The sequence below is a fragment of the Toxorhynchites rutilus genome, chromosome 2 (genome assembly GCF_029784135.1).
Source record: "Toxorhynchites rutilus septentrionalis strain SRP chromosome 2, ASM2978413v1, whole genome shotgun sequence".
Classification (NCBI taxonomy): Eukaryota; Metazoa; Arthropoda; class Insecta; order Diptera; family Culicidae; genus Toxorhynchites; species Toxorhynchites rutilus.
Window position 1 is genome coordinate 192,752,855 of NC_073745.1, and position 22,197 is coordinate 192,775,051.

General features: G+C 42.1%; 2 protein-coding genes across 2 annotated transcripts in view; both read left to right on the top strand.

Annotated features, from left to right (window-relative positions):
* The window catches only part of LOC129767677 (inositol polyphosphate 5-phosphatase E), a 28,043-nt gene extending 17,274 nt beyond the window's left edge, over positions 1-10,769 (top strand). Inside the window, exons 4-6 of the mRNA XM_055768805.1 lie at positions 7,966-9,457; positions 9,620-9,879; positions 9,940-10,769. Coding sequence (XP_055624780.1) covers positions 7,966-9,457; positions 9,620-9,879; positions 9,940-10,048 — 1,861 coding nt within the window. The 3' untranslated portion in view covers positions 10,049-10,769. The remainder of the gene's footprint in view (positions 1-7,965; positions 9,458-9,619; positions 9,880-9,939) is intronic.
* A 1,060-nt stretch (positions 10,770-11,829) lies between these two features.
* LOC129766552 (uncharacterized protein K02A2.6-like) lies at positions 11,830-20,951 on the top strand. Its single transcript, XM_055767125.1, has 5 exons — positions 11,830-12,057; positions 17,129-17,947; positions 18,025-19,584; positions 19,645-20,019; positions 20,070-20,951. Exons 1-5 carry the CDS (start codon positions 11,830-11,832, stop codon positions 20,949-20,951), a joined length of 3,864 nt encoding a protein of 1,287 aa, XP_055623100.1.
* Positions 20,952-22,197: the final 1,246 nt, after the last annotated feature.

The window sequence follows — 22,197 nt, forward strand, 5'->3', positions numbered from 1 at the left end:
TCTGGATTTTCGGTTTTGTTGATTCGATAAAGTTCCAATATAGTCGAATGAAGACGTTCTACTATACCGTTCATTTCACTTCGACCAGTTGCTGTGACGTATGGAGTTATTTTATGCAAATTGTAAGAGTTGACTAATTCACCAGTCATAAAGGATTTTTCACCATCCATTACAAGAATTTCAGGCGTTTTATATTTTAAAAGTATATCTTTTATAATTGGTGTCAGATCAACTGCAGATCTGGATTCTATGTGTGTCACTTGAGCGAACTTTGAAAATTTATCGATATAGGTAAGGAAGTGATTGAAGTGATAATGATAATGTTGTGCTCCCGTGGCCGAGTGGTTAGCGTCATAACTAACATGCCGGGTGTTCGGGTTCGATTCCCGTTCTGGTCGGGGGAATTTTTCGTCAAAGAAATTTCCTCCGACTTGCACTGTGATCACGCGTATTCTAGAGCTTGCCACTCAGAATGCATTCAAGGCGTGTTATTTGGCATAGAAATCTCAACTAAGTACTAATAAAAATGACGCAAGTAATACTACGTTGAGACGGCGAAGTTCCTCTAGGAACGTTAGTGCCATTGAAGAAGAAGAAGAAGAAGGAAGTGATTATTTTCCAGGAAAAGTATATCTATATGTACGATTTGGAAAGGGCTTTTAGGTATAGGAGTTTCTTGAATCGGGAATTTGATAGGACGCCTGTCATATTTGCATTCATGGCAAATTTGACAGTTGGTTGCAAAATCTTTGCATTTTTGACGAAGTTTAGGGAAATAAAATTTGCGAAGAATTTGTAACACGTTTTCTTCAGCACACCTGTGAGCTCTATGGTGCTCATTCCGGACGACGTTCCATTGCTGGTCTTCTTCCTCGATGTCTTCCAATAGATTCTGGGTGTACCTAATTTTCAATAATCTCTGTTGACCGAAATGTTCTCGATAGATCTCTTGTAATTGTCCCATTATGTCTTCTGTGGTGAACAGTCCGTTCAGTTTTGTATAATCGAAATTATTCTTCAGAATCTGTAATAAAGACTAATTAGTTATTTCGTTTACAAATATTGTTATTCTAGTAAAATTTCCAAATAATTTTTTTGTTTCAATTTTATCAGGTCCTTTTTTGATTATTACCTGGTGGCGATATACATTCAATGGGGCTTCCGTAGATAATATGTAAAAGTCATCGGTATTTTCAGCCGAAAGCTGAGTACCGGTAATTGAAAATTCGATTTTCCAGGTGTATAGACGATTTGGTAGTCATGTTCTTCGAGATAAGCTTTCCAACGCTTTAACTTGGCATTGGTGTTTTTCGGGGACAAAGCAAATGTAAGCGGTTGGTGATCAGTTAAAATTTTGAATTTAGCACCATATAAGTAATTCCTAAACGTTTGAAGAGCCCAAAATATTGCTAGCATCTCTTTCTCCGGAACTGAATATTTTTCTTCTGTTCTGGATAAAGATCGCGAAGCAAAATGTATTGGCAAATCTTTTCCGACGTCACCTGAGATAATACTGCTCCTATGGCATAATCTGAGGCATCAGTCGTCAAAGTAAACGGTTTATTATAATCGGGGTAGATAAGAATATCATCTGAAGATAGTATTTTTTTCATTTTCAAAAAACGTTGCTTCTCAGTTTCAGTCATTGAAATTTTTTTGGCAGAGGCTGGATTTCTCTCCCCTCGAAGAAGGTTTGTGAGGGGTTTTGCTATTTTAGCAAAATCTTTCACAAATCTCCGGTAGTATCCGATCATACCTAAAAATCCGCGAAGTTCTTTCATTGTCTTAGGTTCGGGATATTTATTAATAACTTCAATTTTTTTACTGTTAGGTTTTATTCCATCGGATGAAATTATATAACCCAAAAATTCTGTTTCAGTCCGCAAAAACTCGGATTTATCAAGTTGAACTTTCAAATTGGCTTCATTCAAAAGCGTCAAAACTGTATTCAAATTTTTCAAATGTTCATCTAAATTTTTACCGAAAATTATTACGTCATCTATGTAGACGTAACAAATTTTCCCAATTTGATCCCTGAGCACATCGTCAATGGCTCGCTGGAAAATTGCTGGAGCATTTTTTAGCCCAAAGGGCATTCTAGTAAATTCGAATTTCCCATTATTTATGGAGAAAGCTGTTTTATCAATGTCGCTTTCTTTCATCCTGATCTGGTGAAAGCCAGATGCCAAATCAAGAGTAGAAAAATATTTTTGCCCTTTCAACTGGTCTATAACATATTTAATTTCGGGCATTGGATACTTGTCGGCAATTGTCTTTTCATTGATTTTTCTATAATCAATGACCATCCTGAATTTTTTCTCACCAGACGCATCCGTTTTCTTTGGAACTATCCAAACAGGAGCTGTCCAAGCGGAACGTGAAGGTCTGATAATACCATCAGCAAGTAGTTTACTGATTTGTTTGTTGACCTCGTTGAAATCGTGAAATTTTTGTAAAAGAAATCGTTCAGAATGATTAATTCTTGGATAGAAGAAATTGATGTCAATAGCAGAAGTTGCGTTGAATTTACCATTCGCACTTGAGATCGAATTTGCTGTAAAATTGTATGGTTTCGAAATTCTGTATGAATAAGCTAGCTTAGGGTCGATGATACTAATGTTTGCACCAGTATCAACTAGAAAAGGAAAGGTTCCGATTGTGGTTCTCAGATTAATATATGGCAAGGCTGGTCTTACCATTGGGGGCACCACCCTAAAAAATTACTTTCAGGAGAAGTAGTTGTATCTTTGATTGTTTCATTATTTTCGGAGACAACGTTATTGTTTGAAGCACTAGGAGAATCTTCGATTTCTCCTTGTTGGTCGTAATATTGATCTTCTTGATCATAGTATTCGTCATAATTTTGGTAATACTCTTCTGGCGATCCTTCTAAAGGATGTGCCTGTCTTTTGAAATTTTGAAATTGTCCTGATAGTTCCCTTGGTCTTTTGAAATTGAAATTTGGTCGATTGCCGTAATTAATATTTCTTGTCCTCAAACTTTGATCTACTTCCATCGGTTCGGGACGTAGTAAATTTTGTGAAGGTCCAGGCCTAAAAACATTCGCTGGGGGAAAAGGAGGAGAATAAAAATTGTTTCCCCTGAATGGTTGCTGCTGTGGAATAAATGATTGTGGCCGAGGAATGAATGCTTGCTGCTGTTGAACAAATTGTTGCCTCCTTGGGGGAATTTGTGGTGGCTGTTTATGTGCAATTTTTAAATAATCAAGCTCTTTTGGTTTTGGAGGAAAGTGCGAATTACTTTCATTCCTGAAATTTGAACGCACGTCTAGATTATAATATTCTAAACAAAATTGATAAGCCTTGCTCAATGAACCAGGCTCTGCAATTTTAAGAAGCATTGATAGTGGACGTTCCAGACCACGGATAAAGGAGTCTAATGCCTTTTCTCTAAAATATTGAATATGGACTGTCGCATTCCCTCTGTATTTTTCGTCAGTTTGTATTTGTGCAATAATCGATGATAGCAGTTCGTTCACTCTGCTGTAATAAATACTCAGAGTTTCATTAGGAAGCTTTTTTATGGTTGTAATTTCGTGATCAAGAGTTTTTAATTCCCTCTTATCACTATAATACATCAGAAGGGTGCTTTTGATATCTCTCCAATTGGAAGAAATATTATTGGCATTTAAAACATCGGCAGCCTCGCCGGAAATTTTCCTACGAATTGTTTTTTCAATAATTTTGTATTGAAGCGATGTTTGAGATAAATCTCTATACATCGCGAAAATACTCTCGACGTCCATAAGCCAGTTCATCAATTCATTGGCTTTCCCGGTAAAATTATTGAGTCCTTTTACAAAATCGGGAATTCTCCCTAATTCTGTGAAATTTTCCATCATCTCCACTTGTCCTGCTACTGGCAGTTGTGGTGGAACGAAGGCAGGATTCATTATCTTTGAAAAATAGAAATCTAACCTGGATTTTTTAACGTTCTTCAGTTTTATAAAGAAAATAAATCAAAATTTTCACAAAAAAAAATATATCTCACTTCACACGTTATTCACACGCACGTTTCTAATCACACTGGTTTTTATTTTAAATTATTATTAATAAGGATAATTAACTTACATGAAGGACCATGTCCTTAGTACGGCCAGCATTTGCAAATCTGGACTTGTAGTAGGTTGACCCTCGATGTGGAGGAGGCTACAACAGGTAGTTCCGGATGCTCCGTTTTGCTTTTAGCTACTACGGTCCGTAGTACCGATCGGGGAGTGTCCCTCGGTGTCTGCAATCTCGCTTAGTCGGGTGTGGTGCCGGCTCCTGGGACCGGATATGATGTTCCTATCGGATATTCACTTTTTTCGGATTGAGGAAATTTTTCACAACACTCACGACGTTATCCGTTTTCCACTACAAGGGTCCCTATTCGGGCGCCACTTAAAATAAACGGGTACGGGATTACTTTTTAAAAAATGATGTATTCCATTTGATGGTCAAACTAAGACTAACTTTATTCTTCTCTTAATGCTAACATGACAACTCAGCACCATGCGGGCGGGCCTTGGATGATGTTTATTTTATGATCACGCTTCCAATTCCTTCGCTAGCGGATCCGATGTTTTGTTTATCAGCCAAGCAGCATAATATTCGCCTGGTCTGCAAATTCCATGCGATGCTCGATCGTTAACTCGCAGAATATTTGCATGTCATCAGCATACATGAGTTTGTAGTTCAACCCTAAATTCTTAGCAATGTCATAAAGTAACAATGTGAACAACAAAGGGGCTAAGTTGCTTTCTTGAGGCACTTCAGACAATAGCAGAAGCTCGAGGAAATTTGAACGCCTTTTCTTTCCGTCAGATAAGATCTCATCCTCGACACGAGCATTGCAGATGATCCAAGACGTGGCAGCTTAATCAAAAGTACGTTGTGCTCGTTCCTATCGAAAGCCGCCTTCAGATCGGTATAGATATCATCAACTTGAGCCTTGCTCTCCATAGCAGTAATGCAAGTGTTGGTAAAGCTCAACAAACTCGTGGTGACCGACCTGCCAGGCATGAAACCGTGCTGATCGGTAGAGATGAACTTCTTAGATTGAGTAAGGATAACTTCGCCGACGAATACTTCAAACAGCTTGGACGCCGACAAACTTGTAATTCCACGATAGTTCCTGACGTTCTGCTTATCACTGTTTTGACGTAGGACTACGTCTTTCATTTCTATACCGGGGTGTAAAATCAAAGTTTCGAAAACGAAAGCGTTACGCCGGAGACCGAGATTTTGAGTGTTAATAGCTCCTAAACAACTGAACGAAATGGTATGATAAACACTTCATTCGAAAGATAAAATTTCTACGCGTTCTATACTTGTTACTTTCTGATCCAAAAACTTGTTTCAATAGTCTTAAATTTGCTTTCAAAACAGGCTATTGAAATCACCAATCGGTATATAAGCGAGCGCCGCTTGGAAATCCACTCAGTTCTAATTGAACAGCGATTGGAGCATGTTGTCGCTGTTGTGGTGAAGCTCTTCATTTATCATGAAAGCGCTGATGAACGGTGTCACCAAGAGCCTGTTTGTGCACCTTAGGCCAGAAGGGAATCCATCAGGAGGAGAGTGATGCCACAAACGGTTCCCCGGGAAGATCTCGATGAAGCCGCTACACACACACACATACACGCGCGGAATTCTTTCCGTTTGGATGCCATTCAGCATCGAGAAAGATCCGGAAAATAATCTGCCTGTTCCTCTAGGAATTTAAAAATACATTCATGTGAAAGAGTTTATTTGAATGTTTTCTATCCATGTAACACTGTGACCAAATACATTTGGTTTTGTGATTTTTCAATCAATCGCAATTAACAGGATAGCTTTTGAAGATTATTCTTCCCCATCAGTAGGATATTTCCGTATCCAATATTGAATGCATAAAACCTTGTGCCTCCAACGTAACGCTCTCGTTTTCGAAGTTCTCCAAATATTCATTCATTCAGAATGAATTCAGATTAAACTTCAAACAAATGATCTCTAAATCAACGATAGTCCTACGTCACCCTTGCGGTTATACCATAGATATAACCCACTTCCTGTTTTTGAAGACAGGAAACATAAAAGATTCCTTCCAGATCTCAAGGAATACATTCTCACGCAACCAACGTTGGATGGTGAAACAAAATTCGGAGGCCAACGTATGAACATTTTGACAGTCATTCAGGTAGGTCCAGTCAAGAGTGGGAGGGTAATAACGAATTGCATTGTAGTCTTTTTTTCCAAATCAGGGGTGCACTCAACGACAACAGAAGAAGTGGAAGAACTGGAAGAGATATTTCCAACGGTGGATGGTGCAAATCTGAGGATAACAGCGCAACCGCAGCTGTATTGACGATTACATTACAGTCGTTTGAGTAGAAAACAAGATCAATAGTTCGATCCAAATGATTTCGGTGCCAATTGACTTGACTCAAATTCAGAAAGTCCATTCCATTGATCAGTGCAGAACTCGACACAGATACCGTAGAGGTTCTTGCTAACAAAGCGTCACTGCCAGCACTCTGCAACCACTGTAAGCGTGGCCACCAAGCAGGACCTGATATACAAGTGTATCTTTGTCACAAATATCACGAACGAAGGCCACATGTTCATCTAACAAATCCACGTCGCGTCTACGATCAGGTGGGATGTATACAGAACCGATGGCTAATCGTTTATTTCCGATGACAGCGACAACAAACACCTCCAATCTTTCACCGTGACGCGTGTGGACTTGCGTACAAAGGTAGCGATGGTGAACCGATATCAACTCGCCACCAAAGCACGTTTTATTTCTGTTTATAGAACTGAAGTCACATCGGAAAACGTTAAACGTCGGTTCGAAAATTTGCAGGGCATCAATACAATCATTAAATCCAGTCTCTGTCACTATCATGACGTCGTAATTACAGTCCGTAACAGCCAAAAGCAAATCGTCGATCTTATTCCTAACACCTCAGACGTTTTGATAGTACGGCCGAACACAATTGACGGAGGCAGCAACGGGCTGTGGTGGTAACCATACATTGGATCGCTAGAACCGTTGGACTGATAGGTAACTGAAGTACTGAAACCATTGCCGTACTTGCCGAGAATAGCATGGTGGAAAACCCCTTCTCTAACCCCACTCACAAGGTCAGAATAACAATGAACGAGACGAATGAGAGGTCATCCAGACTTTTCCCACGAGATACAAGCTTAGTGAATTTGATCAATGAAGAATCCACATTCGCAATCTCATGAATGTGTTGCTTAACGTCACATTCTTTCTGGTCAGGAGTAAACGGGGTACCGTAGAAAGCTGTCATATCGTCGGTCGATCCAGCTTTAGCGACACTTAAAGTACCACTACTGCGTCGTGAAATGTTGTTATCATTCTGATTTGACAGAATGGCAGAATTGGGTTGGTTACCATTACGTTCAGATCAAGCGAGAGATGATTTATTCAAGTTGGACGAAGTCGGCGTAGATGCAGTTGCATTAGATTTGGTGCTGGACTGCTAGTTCGATAGTATATAAACTCGTCGGTTACCCACAAGTTTTTCAGATTGTTGTCCTACTGAATTATTGACTTCGCCTTAAACCTAAAAATATGAACATTGGACGGGTCAAAAGTCAGTTTTGAAACATTTTTGCGTATTCGGTTGTAAAGCTTACGTACACATACCTTAAAATAAGCGCATGAAATTAGATGAAAAGGCTATTAAGCTAGTGTTTGTGGGATATTCAGAGAGAGCCGAATATTGTGCCGGCCAACGATCAGAGCATAGGGAGTTTGAAAAATTTCAAATTATGAAAAACTCATTCTAATTCCAACCTTGAGTCAACTGCGAGCAATCGATTACATATTACTAACATAGTTATAAGGCAAAATTGTAGGAATATAGGACTCCCGAAAACGCCAAGCTATAGCCAAAAGCGCTTTAATAAATAAATACATTTTCTAATTCCAATTTTTGATCTATTCCAGGGATGTTCCCGGTGCGGGTAGAGGTCGTACCGTGACAAATAGGCTAAGTCAACAGTTTAATCTTTGCTGTTCGGTGGACGAGAGTTTGCTCAAATCGCCAAAGAAAAATCGTCACTCCGATCCCCATGGCGGGGGACATTCGCTTGATCAAAACAATCTGCAACAACAGCAGCAGCAACAACAACGTCGCCAACAGTTAAAACTAGAGCTAAGTCCAAATGCGCCGTTGATCGGTATTCCAGTAGATAAATCTAGTCCAATAGCAAATAGTAGTCAGCCGAATATAGTAGATAATGCGCCAATTATGGAGGGGAATAGTAGCGGTTCACAAAGCAATAGATATACAGAAGTAATCGGGAATAAAGTGGTCTCTAAGCCGGTAGTATTTCGAGAGTATCATACCCAGAGAGCAATCGTAAGTAGCAAATCTAGATTCAAGGATCGGTTTCTTCCTCCGTTGCCAAAATTGGACGGTTATGAGAAAATGGAACAGCACTACAGCTCTCCAAACATAACGGAGAAGGAAGATCCTGAGGGTTCTGATAAGAGAGACAGTCGAAAGTCCATGTCATTCGACACTGTCATTGCCGGGAATGACAGTGATACTTGTACTGGTAATCCGGCAAGCGCTGATTCACTAGCTAGACAAGCTTTGATGGCGGCTCACGTTTTGAATCTCATACCAGCCGAGAAAGCTCGCCAGAGAAATTTCCTACATGGACGATTAGGTACAACATCACTGTTGGGTGCTTCGGAATTAGATAAAATACTACCAACTAGGGAAATTACGATATTCGTCGGTACCTGGAATATGAATGGACAAAATCCGCCAAAGCAGATGAACGATTTTGTTTTTCCAACAGCGCTAGAGCATGTTCCGGACATCATTGTATTTGGCACACAAGAATCGTACTCAGAGCGTTTCGAATGGGAGGTTACCCTGCAGGAAACACTTGGTCCGACGCACATTCTTCTCCACTCTACCAGCCTTGGAACACTCCATTTGGCGGCCTTCATTCGTCGAGATCTGATATGGTTTTGTTCGGAACCTGAGGATGCGAGCTTATCGGTACGTCCCGGAACCGCATATCGGACGAAAGGAGCCGTTGCCATATCGTTCTGTCTGTTCGGTACATCATTCCTTTTTGTGACATCCCATTTAACGGCGCATCAGCAGAAGGTGAAGGAACGTGTGTCGGATGTGAAGAAAATTATACACTCACTCGATCTTCCGAGGAATTTCACCATTAAACATCGCAACAAAGATATTACACAAAATTTCGATAGTGTGTTTTGGTGTGGAGATTTGAACTTTCGTCTAAGCGAACCTCGCGATAAGCTGATGCAATGGATCGAAACTACTCAATTTCCGCTGCCGGCTCATCTCCCGCATGGGTTTATGCACACTGATCAGCTGACGTCTGTTCTGGCCGACGGAGCCGCCTTTAAGGGATTTAGAGAGGCCAAAATCACTTTTCCTCCTACGTATAAGGTAGATTTTTATTCACTTGCAATCATTGTTGTTGTACGCCCTATTACATTATAATATGTTCACCCCAAGCTTTCAAATGTCTATAAACAGTTCACATTAGATACTCGACAACAACACAACGTGTCTATATAAAAATTGTAATGTTGTTTATTCGTGTAACAGTATGATCCTGGCACTCAGCGTTTCGATACGTCCAGTAAACAACGGGCACCAGCGTATACCGATCGTATCCTCTACAAATTCAAACCATTGCCAATAACTACGGCCCACCGTCGGACAAGTTCCGCTTCCGGTGGGAAAATCACTCATCCTCCCTCTCCAGTGAAGTGCTTAGCGTACGACTCAGTGCAGAATATAACCACTTCGGATCATAAACCTGTGTGGGCACTTTTTCGCAGCATCATCCGACCGGGAATGGACACGTAAGTAATAGATATGTGGTTTGTGTAAGACGCCAATTATATCGAACATCCTTCCATCAGCATTCCCTTAGCTGCTGGACTTTTCAATCGGGAAGTGTATCTGGAAGGTATGAAGCGACGCCTGGATAGCTCGGGATCTAGTTCTTCTGCTGTTTGTAGTATACAATAATGATACGAAAAAATCGTAATGTGATAAGTAATCAGCACATAGGTAATATTTTCTAGTCCACTATACTGTGATGAGTTACTATGAAATTAACGGAATCTTCATGCAATCACTGTACAATTGCGCATTTGAAAGTACTTCTTATGTTGGGAGCGTAAAATCCCACGGAATCTCTGAAATCATAGGTTCGAGAGAAATGCTGATGGAATGCGTTACTAAAAAGTGACTATAGCGTTAAGAGTGAACAAAATGAAATGATACAAAAAAGACAGCCTTGAGCAGCAAGAATTGTTTCTAGTCGATATAAAAGTCAATTTTCTACCATAGTATTTGTAATCTAATGTATATTTCCACAGTACTGAATTCTAGCTAGTCGTGTCATTAATAATAATCATGACATATCGTTTCAATACATATATCTAATTCTCAATCGTGAGTCGAGTATAATGTATGGCTGTTTAGGGTCCCTTCGATTCACAAGCGATACTATCGATTTAGGTGCGTAATATTTCCGAAAAGAAATCATTCTCGTGATAATCTTTGATTTATCCAACATTTGAGATAAAATCACGTAATGTAGTCCAATAAATGTTCTGATTAATAAAACACTTTTTATCCTTTTACCTCTTTTGGTAAGTAAAAATCCCGTTATTACTTATTTGACCAGTATGTGAGATGTAAATTCAAAACGGCACCTGAGCAGTCGCAATGTATTCAATAAAACTAGTGTTGTGATCAAATTTCCAAACAAAATAAAGCGAATAAACAAAATTTCGTTGATGCATTTTATGCAGTTTGATCAAACCTCGCCTTATAGTTTGGAGTGACTCTGTATTGTTGACCCATTCCGTTCTACACAGGTGACTGGACTTTTTTTTATAATTGCTATCTTATTCTTTCATTCTAGAACAAACCGAAAAAGTGTGAACGCGTTTAAATAAAAAATTGTTTTTCCATTGTCCGAAACGGTGTGCTATACCATAACTCCATAATATTCTTTTCAAAGTTCAAACCATTCCGTAACCAAATATATGCACCATATCACAAAACAGTTAATGCGGCCTTGAAATTATATCACTAGTAGTAACATTGAAAATAAAAACCGCAAACAATGCTTCATAAAACTATTTCAAAAAAGTCACAGGAGGGTTGTGTCCGAGACACGACCGCATAGTTGACGTAGGATTCCGTTTGCATGCTGATTTTGGATTAGAAGAATTACATCTTTAAAAATTTTGATAGTGACTTGGTGGTCCTGAAAAGACCCGTTTTGTTTGGTTGTTGGGTATTGTTTTTTCGCTCCACCAGTGTTTACAACCGAGTGATGATGACAAAACAGCTCAACAGCTCATCAGCTCAACAGCTCAACAGTTCATCAGCTCAGCAGCTCATCAGCTCAACAGCTCAATAGCTCAACAGCTCAACAGCTCATCAGCTCAACAGCTCATCAGCTCAACAGCTCATCAGCTCAGCAGCTCAACAGCTCATCAGCTCAACAGCTCAACAGCTCATCAGCTCATCAGCTCAACAGCTCAATAGCTCATCAGCTCAACAGCTCAACAGCTCATCAGCTCAACAGCTCATCAGCTCAGCAGCTCATCAGCTCAACAGCAATAGCTCATCAGCTCAACAGCTCAACAGCTCATCAGCTCAGCAGCACATCAGCTCAACAGCTCAACAGCTCATCAGCTCCAGCTCCGTAATGAGCTGATGAGCTGCGTTTTTTTGATTGTGAGCCGATCCGAATCCGCTCACTATGATGAAGCGATTCGAATGAACAGCTCATGAGCGGATGGCACATCTCTAGTCTCGAAGCTGCATTACCGGGTGTAGACGAACTGGATGCTGCTCCTCCCGATAGATGCTGGTACATCCTGAAAGTAGTAATTGGTAGCACAGTAGAGACCGTCAAAAATGTGGACAATGGAACGAATGGTTCGACCGACGAGTGCCAAACGCTTATGTGCGAGAACGCACGCGCAGCAATGCTGCAACAAGTGACTCGACAAAACGTATAGCGACACCGACTGAAGCGAAGGCAGCAAACACATCTCTTTGGGGAAAAAAGGCCGCATGGAAGAGAGAAAGTTCAAGAAACTAAAGGCTTTGTGTCGCGGGCTGAAATGTGCAAGAACGATGAAGGTGGCATCTTGACGAACGAACGCGAGGTGACCGAAAGGTGGAGGCAGCACTATGATGGACACCTGAACAAAGACAGGAGACCTAGACGGCGTTGGAGAGGCCTACACCGATGCAGCGAACAACGACGATGTACCACCTCCTAGGATGGGGGATGTTGAGGATCTCATCAATCTGCTAAAGAACCGAAAAAGCAGCTGGTAAGGATGACCTCAAAGCGTAGCTTTTCAAGTGAAACTGATGCAGTGCATGTATCGGTTGATAGTCAGGGTCTGTGACACGGAACAACTATCGCAGGAGTGGAAAGATAGGGTAATCTGTCCCATCTATAAAAAATGTGACAAGCCGAGCTTCCGACTATCTTAAAAGGCGTCTACAAAATTTGTTCAGGTCCTCTTTCGCCGTTAATCGCAAATAGTAAGCTGATTTGTGGGAAGTTATTAGGCCGGGTTCATGACCGGTTAGACGACGACGTACCAGATTTTGACGTAGGACTACGTCTTTGATTTCTATATAGGGGGGTCACTCTACGAAAAATGTGACGTTTATTAAGAGTTCTCAAATGCATATTTCGCAGAATCTTTTCTACGATATATGTTATAATATATACCATTAGACGGCAATTATATCCAGCATTTTTTTCGCCTGAGACATCAATAGTGGAAATAATAAAACAAGTGAGTAATTTAACAAATAAAAGAGGTATGTATTGCGAGCGGATGCGAAGGTAAATCATGTATTATGCATTCTTTCTTCCAACTTTATTCCCATGACTGTTGTATGTAACACAAAATTGCGTGCAATATTCGTTCTATCAAATCAGCAAGATGTTAAAGTAATCAGTTGCAATATTTTATGCATCACTCAAACTTCATGCGAGATTTCATGAAAGCTACGAAGAAAGTGTCACCCATACAGTGATCGTTCATTAATTAGGAGGAAGCAGCGTTTATCATGCGAAGACTTATTGAGATCGGCAAAAATGATCACAAAAATGAAACGAAATGAAATATCAATAATCTTCATGACTCATATTCATAATTCTCAATGACTCAATTCCTTCTATGATAGATTGAACTGTAGAACCAATACGACTTGATTGTGATAGTCTGCAAACGAACATTATTTCACCGAAAAAGCTACTGCTCTTGATGCTTAATAATAAAAATAAGACATTGGAAAGAAATCACAATACTATAGTTATTCATTAAAAATAAAGCAACTTCATGATTTCATGTGTATTTTACCTCAAGATATCGTGAAATCGTGAGTATTTTCAACTTTTTTCGTTCCTTCCCCATAAATTTCATATTCAATGTAATCAATGACGATATAGTTTTTTAGTTATGTGTCCCACTGATATTCATTGATCATTTTCAGATAGACAGTTGAACTTCCTGCCAGAAGCTTATTGTCTTTGTTTGTTAAGAGACGAATGAACTCTCTGAGTTTAAAGTCTCTTTAATTCAATACCGTTACCGTTTGTTTGTTCGTTACAAACCGTTTGAAGGTTATGAGTACATACAACAAATGACCCTTTTCAGGGCTACTATTTAGAGTTTCAAAAGAGTTAAACTAACAGATTTCTGAACAATGAAAAGAATTACATTCAAAATTACCAAGTGTTCTGAACGATCACAGTCCTACGTCAAACTTCCGTCCGTGCCCATAGGCTCAGACCCTTCTACTTTTTACACTGCGACATACCCGCCAAAAGTGCCGCGAATATCAAGTTCCTACGCATTACATCTTCGTCGATTTCACAACCGCATATGACATCTATGAAGAATCATGGATCAACACAGCATTCCTCGAATGCGGACAAAACTGATACAGGCAACGATGAATTGGTGTGCGAATCTCAGACGAGCTGTCGGAAACGTTTGAGACTTACAGGAGACTTCGAGTTAATGGGCTTTCCTGTCTGCTCTTCGACGAGGCCCTGGAACGTGATATGCGGAATTTAACATGCGTGGCACGATTCAACAAGTCTAGTCAGTTTATCTGCTTCACCGATGAAGTGGACATAATTAGAAGAACGCATGCGAAGGCAGCGGACTTGTATACCCGATTGATATACGAAGCAGGGTTGATTGGGATTGAGATCGTTGCGTCTAAAACTAAATACATGCTAGCAGGAGGGGCTGATCGCCACAGAATATCTTTTGATAGCGTTGTAATCCTCGGCGACGAGCTTGTGGTGGTCGAATAGTTTATCTTCACTTTTTCATTGGTAACCATTTACAACAACAGTAGCCGAGAAATTCGCAGACGCATAATCAATGGAAGTCGGGCCTACTATGGGCTCCACAAATCCCTAAGACCCAACAAACTCCGGCAACGTACAAAGTGTACAATGTACAAAGCCTTGATTCGACTGTTTGACGATGAGAACTGACCAGCAAATATTGGTGCACTGGTGTTTTCGTACACCGAGTGCTCAGAACAATATAGGGAAAAGTGGAGGTAAGACGGACATGTTAAGAAGATCTTGAATTGTGTCTTTGGAAACTCATGTTTCTCAAAACTTGAATGCAGTTTCTTACAATTCACTATACTGTTTTTCGAAATATCGGCCAAATGTTTCTCAAAAAAAATCTTTTTCAAAGTTTTCTTTCTGAAATTAAAACATACCAAAAAGTAGAATTTTGTTTTTCGATGCGGGTGATATGGGGGATATGAATAGGGAATATGGACAGGTTTGTAATATATGAATCGTAGAAGTTTATCACTCGTGAGAGGAAAAATTTTATTCAACCAAGTTCGGAACTCTTTTTAGCACCTCACACAGTCTTCAGAATCCTTGCTCAGTGTATATTGCTGAATTGGCAGCAATTCATTGGGCGCTGGACAGCGTCGCCTCACGACCTGTTGAACACTATTACATTGTAACGGATAGTCTTAGCTCTGTCGAAGCTATCCGTTCAGTGAGGCCGGAAAAGCACTCGCCGTACTTCCTTGAGAGAATACGAGAAATTTTGAGTGCTTTATCCAGACGCTGTTATGTCATTACCTTTATCTGGGTCCCTTCACATTGCTCCATTCCGGGTAATGAGAGGGCTGATTCATTGGCAAAGGTAGGTGCAATTGAAGGCGATATTTATCAGCGTCAAATCGCCTTCAATGAATTTTATTCTTTAGTCCGCAAAAATACCATCGCTAACTGGCAACGCAAGTGGAATGAAGATGAATTGGGTCGGTGGTTTCACTCGATTATCCCTAAGGTTAGCCTCAAACCGTGGTTCAAAAGTCTGGACTTGAGTCGGGACTTTATTCGCACCTTCTCCCGACTCATGTCCAATCACTGTTCGTTAGATGCACTACTCTTCCGTTTCAATCTTGCCAGCAGCAATCTCTGCGTTTGTGGCCAAGGTTATCACGACATCGAGCACATTGTTTGGTCGTGCGAGGTGTATCTGGTCGCCAGATCGAATTTAAAAAACTCCCTTCGGGCCCGAGGAAGACAGCCCAATGTGCCGGTGAGAGATGTGTTGGCTCGGTTAGACCTTGATTACATGTCCCATATATATGTTTTTCTTAAAGCTATAGATCTTCGTGTGTGATTGCCCCTACATCCTTATACCCTCCTTTCCTTCCTTTGCGGGTAATTCGTCCCCTTGCTATAAATAGTAGAATAAGTTGAAATGTAAATACACTATAGATATACGAATAGATTTATAAATTGAGTGTTCATCAACATTGTTACAATTTCCTTATATCCCATCCTTCTCCTAAAAATATGTCACCCTCCTAAACTCGAGTACACCGCGAGTAATCGGTTTTCCACCTTACTAACCATAGATGTAAGAAAATTGTTTATATATATAGTTTTAAAATTATATTTAAGAATTCGGCTCCTTTAAACTTAAGTAACTGAGCCTGTAAAAATAAACGAATTAAAAAAAAAAAAAAGTTCGGAACTCATCACAAATGTCCGTTAAATGATGAAAAAAGACGGGTGGGTAATGTCGGGGACATAACCGGAGTGACGTAGGACTATACAAAGGGGACAGCTTTTTCTAAATATATATTTTAAAAATATTGTTTTATTTTCTTCTCCTACGTGAATACCTACCTATCTACCTGAAATATGGATTAGTTTACTGTTTACTCTTTATGAACATGTTCGGAGTTCTGAAAAGAACCTTTGGTGTTGTGTTTTTGCGTTTTTTTTACAAACTTTCTCATTTTTTTCTCACTGTCTTATAGTTGATTCTTGATTTTTTTTTCTGAAGGCTTTGTACTAATTAAATGTTCAACGCCGGGCATCTTTTGGCGTATGCACATATCGTACAATCAAAATGATGGCTGTGATAGGAAATGCATAGGTGGTCATCAGCTCATTCATCATCATATATTAGGCTGTCAAAAAAGTCCTGCGGTATTTCCGCGAGGTGTTGTTGTAAGCGCGTAGTTCTAGTTGTATTCATTGTATCGAGTCATACTATAGCTTGTTGGAAATGTATTTTTGCGCGCTATAATATAGTCGTTGACAGTGTTTTGTTTGTGTTGGGAGGACAACCCTGACGAGCAACGTACATCGAGTCGGAGGCTCGCCATCTGACAGCTGTCAGATCGGTCGATGTCGACCGTGCTCGATAAGAGGAGACATCGCTCAACTCTCTCTTGTGTGTGGCACGTCATCGGGAAAGGCCACGTTTATAGATCGCACATAGTCTCGTATTTTAATAAAGTTTTAATTTGTTTGTTGTATAACCGCGTGCATTTTTATTACAACAAAGTGGCGACGAGTATTATCGGTGTCGGTTTAGCGCGTCAGTGATCCGATTTTGCCAAGTTTTGTCGGAAATACGTTCGCGAAATAAAAAGTAAGGTTACCCGAACAATGGAATCAACACAGCAATCATCAGGAGCATCCAACAAAGCATCGGGGCGACGACCTCCGTCTTCCACCGACGCTACTAGTGTCTGCAAACTTCCAAGGACGATTCGGACGATTTTGTTTCATACTCCTGCAAAGTGAACAAAGCGTGTTGGAACTTCAAGCTGGGTGATTTGACGGAAGAGCAGTTCAAAACGCTCATCTTTGTGTGTGGACTGAAATCACCGAAAGATTCCGACATTCGCATGCGTCTGATCACCAAGCTGAATGACATGGCGGACATAACCTTGGAAAAAGTCGTTGAAGAGTGTCAGAACATGGTTAACCTCAAAAAGGACACCAGCCTCGTGGAAAAACTTTCTGCGTCGGTAGCAGTACATGCGGTTCATCAGCAGGGCAGCTCGAGGTTCAAACGGAAGCAGCAAAAACCCAAGCACGAGTTCAAACAGCAGACGTTCGGTAGTGGATTTAGCAACGAGCAGCCTAAAACACCATGTTGGCCATGCGGGGGCATGCATTTCTCGAAGGATTGTCAGTTTCGGGAACATCAGTGCCGTGACTGCAAGAAAAAGGGACATAAGGAAGGATACTGCGCCTGCTTCTCTAAGAAATCAGCCAACGTCAAGAAGAATGTAGGAGCGACCATGAAGGAAGTGAATATCGTTTCCGTCAAAAATATCAGCCAGGGGAGGAAGTTTGCCGAGGTCCGGATGAATCATGTTCCGACACGACTACAGATCGTCTCAGAGTCGGATATTACTATCATATCCGAGCAACTTTGGAACCAGATTGGTCAGCCTCCGGGAGTGCAACCCTCCTGCAGAGCTAAAACCGCTTCTGGAGAACCCCTGGACCTTATATTGGAGTTCTGGTGTGACGCGGAAATTGGCGGCATTTCGAAACGAGGTTTGTGCCGTGTAGTACCCGCTAATCTGAGTCTGAATATTTTAGGTGCAGACTGAATTGAATTGTCTGGGCTGTGGGACATACCGTTCAGCACATTCTGCGCAAAGTCAGCGGTTCATCATCAAATGGCATTCAGGCGCTGCAATCACAGTTCCCCAAGGTGTTCACCAGCAACTTGGGTCTATGCATCAAAACAAGAGTTCGGCTCACACTGAAAGGGAACCCAAAACCAATTTTCCGTCCTAAACGTCCCGTGGCATACAGTATGCAGAATGCTGTGGAAGACGAAATTCAGCGTCTACAGAACCTGGGCATCCCCGTTCCTGTCGACCATTCTGACTGGGCAGCACCAATCGTGGTTGTGCGCAAACCAAATAGCACCGTCCGCATTTGTGCTGACTTCTCCACCGGGCTCAACAACGCTTTAGAGCCGAACCAGTATCCATTACCACTACATGAGGACATTTTCACGAAAATGGCAGGCTGCAGGTGGTATAGCCACATTGATTTGTCGGACGCATACCTCCAGGTGGAATTCGATCCCAGAGACCAGTATTTACTGACCATCAACACGCATAAGGGATTGTTTCGCTACACCCGTATCACCCCGGGCATCAAGTCAGCGCCGGGGGCATTTCAACAGTTGGTGGACACAATGATTGGTGGTCTCGCTGGCACGTGTGGTTATTTAGATGACATTTTGGTCGGTGGTCGCACTGAAGAGGAACACGACAACAACCTAAAACAAGTGCTCCGCCGTCTTGAAGAGTACGGATTTACCGTCAGGATAGAAAAATGCAGTTTTCGGATGCCTGAAGTGAAGTACCTCGGACAGATTTTGGATGGGAATGGAATCAATCCGGATCCCAACAAAACATCGGCTATCGCAATCATGCTAGCTCCTCACGACATCCCTTCGTTACGTTCGTATCTTGGTGCCGTTAATTATTACGGAAAGTATGTTCCGGAGATGCGCAAACTACGGTACCCGATGGACCAACTACTGAAAGCTGGCGTGAAATGGGAATGGTCAGATGCATGTCAGCGCTCGTTCGATCGATTCCGTGACATTCTGCAGTCTCCGCTAGCACTTGCCCACTACAATCCAAAACTGGGTCTTATAGTTTCGGCAGACGCTTCACAGCACGGTATTGGCGCTCGCATTGCTCATCAGTTCCCGGACGAAACAGTTAAAGCGATTTCCTATGCTACTCGCAGTCTCACACCAGCAGAGTCCAACTATAGCCAAATCGAGAAGGAGGGTCTCGCACTCATCTTCGCCGTAACTCGTTTTCATCGGATGATTTTTGGTAGAAAATTCACACTTGAAACCGATCATAAACCGTTATTGGCCATCTTTGGCAGCAGAAAAGGAATCCCGGTGTACACCGCGAACAGACTACAGCGTTGGGCACTTACACTGTTGCTGTTTGATTTCAATATCCAGTACGTCAAAACGGAGAGTTTCGGGTACGCAGATATTCTATCTAGGCTGATCAACACCCATGTTCGGCCGAATGAAGAATACGTCATTGCATCGATCGAGTTGGGGGACTGCATGCAGAACATAATCAAGCAGTTCCTGGAAGATTTCCCCGTCACCTTTAAGATGGTCCAAAATGAAACGCAGTCGGATTCAATTCTCAAACAGGTAGCGCTGTACATACAATCTGGTTGGCCTTAAAACAAGTCCGATCTCAGCGACCCTCAGCTGCAACAATACTACCAGCGTAAAGACAGTCTTTCAGTGGTTTCCAACTGCGTGTTGTACGGAGAACGTTCAGTTTTTCCATCCAAATTTCGGATCCGTGTTCTCCGTCAACTCCACAAAGGACACCCCGGCGTGGAGCGTATGAGGTCGGTGGCACGTAACTATGTCTATTGGCCTGGCATCGACGAGCAGATCACGCTGCTCGTTCGTTCATGCACCGAATGCGCTAAGGCAGCGAAAACCAGCAGTAAAGTAAATCTGGAGAGTTGGCCTTCACCGCAAAAACCATGGCAACGTGTACATGCAGATTATGCTGGACCTGTGGACGACTTCTACTACCTTATCATGGTGGATGCATTCAGCAAATGGCCTGAGGTGATACCAACCAAGCGAATCACCACTGAAGCAACACTCACAATGTTCAGAGAAATTGCCACGGTATGCCAGAGACGCTGGTAACTGACAATGGTCGTCAGTTTGTCAGCGAGGATTTCGAGCGCTATTGTGAGCAGAACGGCATACTCCATCTGAAGACACCGCCATATCACCCACAATCCAACGGGCTTGCTGAACGCTTCGTAGACACGTTTAAGAGGACGCTGAAAAAAATCACATCGGGGGGAGAGGCCCTCCGCGAAGCAATAGCAACCTTTTTGCTTTGTTATCGCTCTACACCGTGTCGAAGCGCACCCCAGGGAAAATCACCAGGCGAGCTGCTACTGAGTCGGCCACTCCGAACTTCATTGATTCTGTTGAGGCCACCCACACCATTCCACAAAGTTGCAGATCCCAAGCAGAACGCTCAGTTTAACAAAAAACATGGTGCAAAACCGATGAATTACGACTTCAAAGAACTTGTCTGGGCAAAAGTACATCGCAATAACACTTGGTCTTGGGAACCAGGACAAGTATTGGAAAGAGTCGGTCGAGTGCTATACAACGTCTGGCTACAGAGTAAACAGAATCTCATTAGGACTCACTGCAACCAACTACGTAGGCGATATATATGTGAACAAACCGAGTTGACTGAGCAGCAGCAGCCAGCGTTAATCCCACTCAACCTTCTTCTGGACTCGTGTGGGCTTTTACCAGTAGCAGTTGATGCAGCTGCACCGGAGCCTGATCCAGAGTCACAACCATCATCATTCGAGAGTCAGCCTCTCGAATCTCCCGAACCTAGGACAATTATCCGAAATCCTTCCCTCATCTCATCAAGAGCTACTCCTCAGCTAGAACCAGTTCAGCCTCGCCAATCTTCACGACCCAGAAGAAAGCCGGTGAGGTATGACCCGTATTACCTTTACTAAAAGAGGGAGGTGTTGGGAGGACAACCCTGACGAGCAACGTACATCGAGTCGGAGGCTCGCCATCTGACAGCTGTCAGATCGGTCGATGTCGACCGTGCTCGATAAGAGGAGACATCGCTCAACTCTCTCTCTTGTGTGTGGCACGTCATCGGGAAAGGCCACGTTTATAGATCGCACATAGTCTCATATTTTAATAAAGTTTTAATTTGTTTGTTGTATAACCGCGTGCATTTTTATTACAATAGTTTGGTTAAGTCGTTCGTGAGTTATAGTGTCGCAAATATGGAGTAAAATAAAGAGACAATCCGACATATTTTACAGTACTACTATGACAAAGGCAAAAATGCATCTCAAGCTGCCAATAAAATTTGTGCAGTTTATGGACCCGATACAGTTTCCATTTCCACCGCACAACGATGGTTTCAACGTTTTCGTTCTGGTGTAGAGGTCGTCGAAGATGCGCCACGCTCCGGAAGGCCTGTCGTCGAAAATTGCGACAAAATCGCTGAATTAGCCGAGAAAGACCGGCATAGTAGCAACCGTAGCATCGGCCAAGAGTTGGGGATAAGTCATCAAACCGTTATTAACCATTTGAAGAAGCTTGGATTCACAAAGAAGCACGATGTATGGGTGCACACACGTTGACGCAAAAAAACATCTTTGACCGTATCGACGCATGTGAATCGCTGCTGAATCGCAACAAAATCGACCCGTTTCTGAAGCGGATGGTGACTGGCGATGAAAAGTGGGTCACTGACGGCAACGTGAAGCGCAAACGGTCGTGGTCGAAGCCCGCTGAAGCGGCTCAGACGGTGGCCAAGCCCTCATTAACGGCCAGGAAGGTTCTGCTGTGTGTTTGGTGGGATTGTCAAGGAATAATCTATTATGAGCTGCTTCCCTATGGCCAAACGCTCAATTCGGACCTGTACTGCCAACAACTGGACCGCTTGAAGTTAGCACTCATGAAGAAGAGGCCATCTTTGATAAACAGAGGCCGCATTGTCTTCCATCAGGACAACGCCAGGCCACACACTTCTTTGGTGACGCGCCAGAAGCTCCGGGAGCTCGGATAGGAGGTTCTTTTGCATCCGCCGTATAGTCCGGACCTTGCACCAAGTGACTACCACCTGTTTTTGTCCATGGCGAACGAGCTAGGTAGTCAGAAGTTAGCCACAAAAGAGGCCTGTGAAAATTGGCTATCCGAGTTTTTTGCCAATAAGGAAGCGAGCTTCTATAACAGGGGTAT

Bases quoted from the DNA above. Each gene is read 5' to 3' on its own strand.
- LOC129766552 (XM_055767125.1), top strand. From the start codon at position 11,830: ATGAGCGGATGGCACATCTCTAGTCTCGAAGCTGCATTACCGGGTGTA. The intron at 17,948-18,024 runs GTACCCGCTAAT...CATACCGTTCAG, and splicing joins AACGAGGTTTGTGCCGTGTA to CACATTCTGCGCAAAGTCAG. The intron at 20,020-20,069 runs GTGATACCAACC...CACAATGTTCAG, and splicing joins CATTCAGCAAATGGCCTGAG to AGAAATTGCCACGGTATGCC.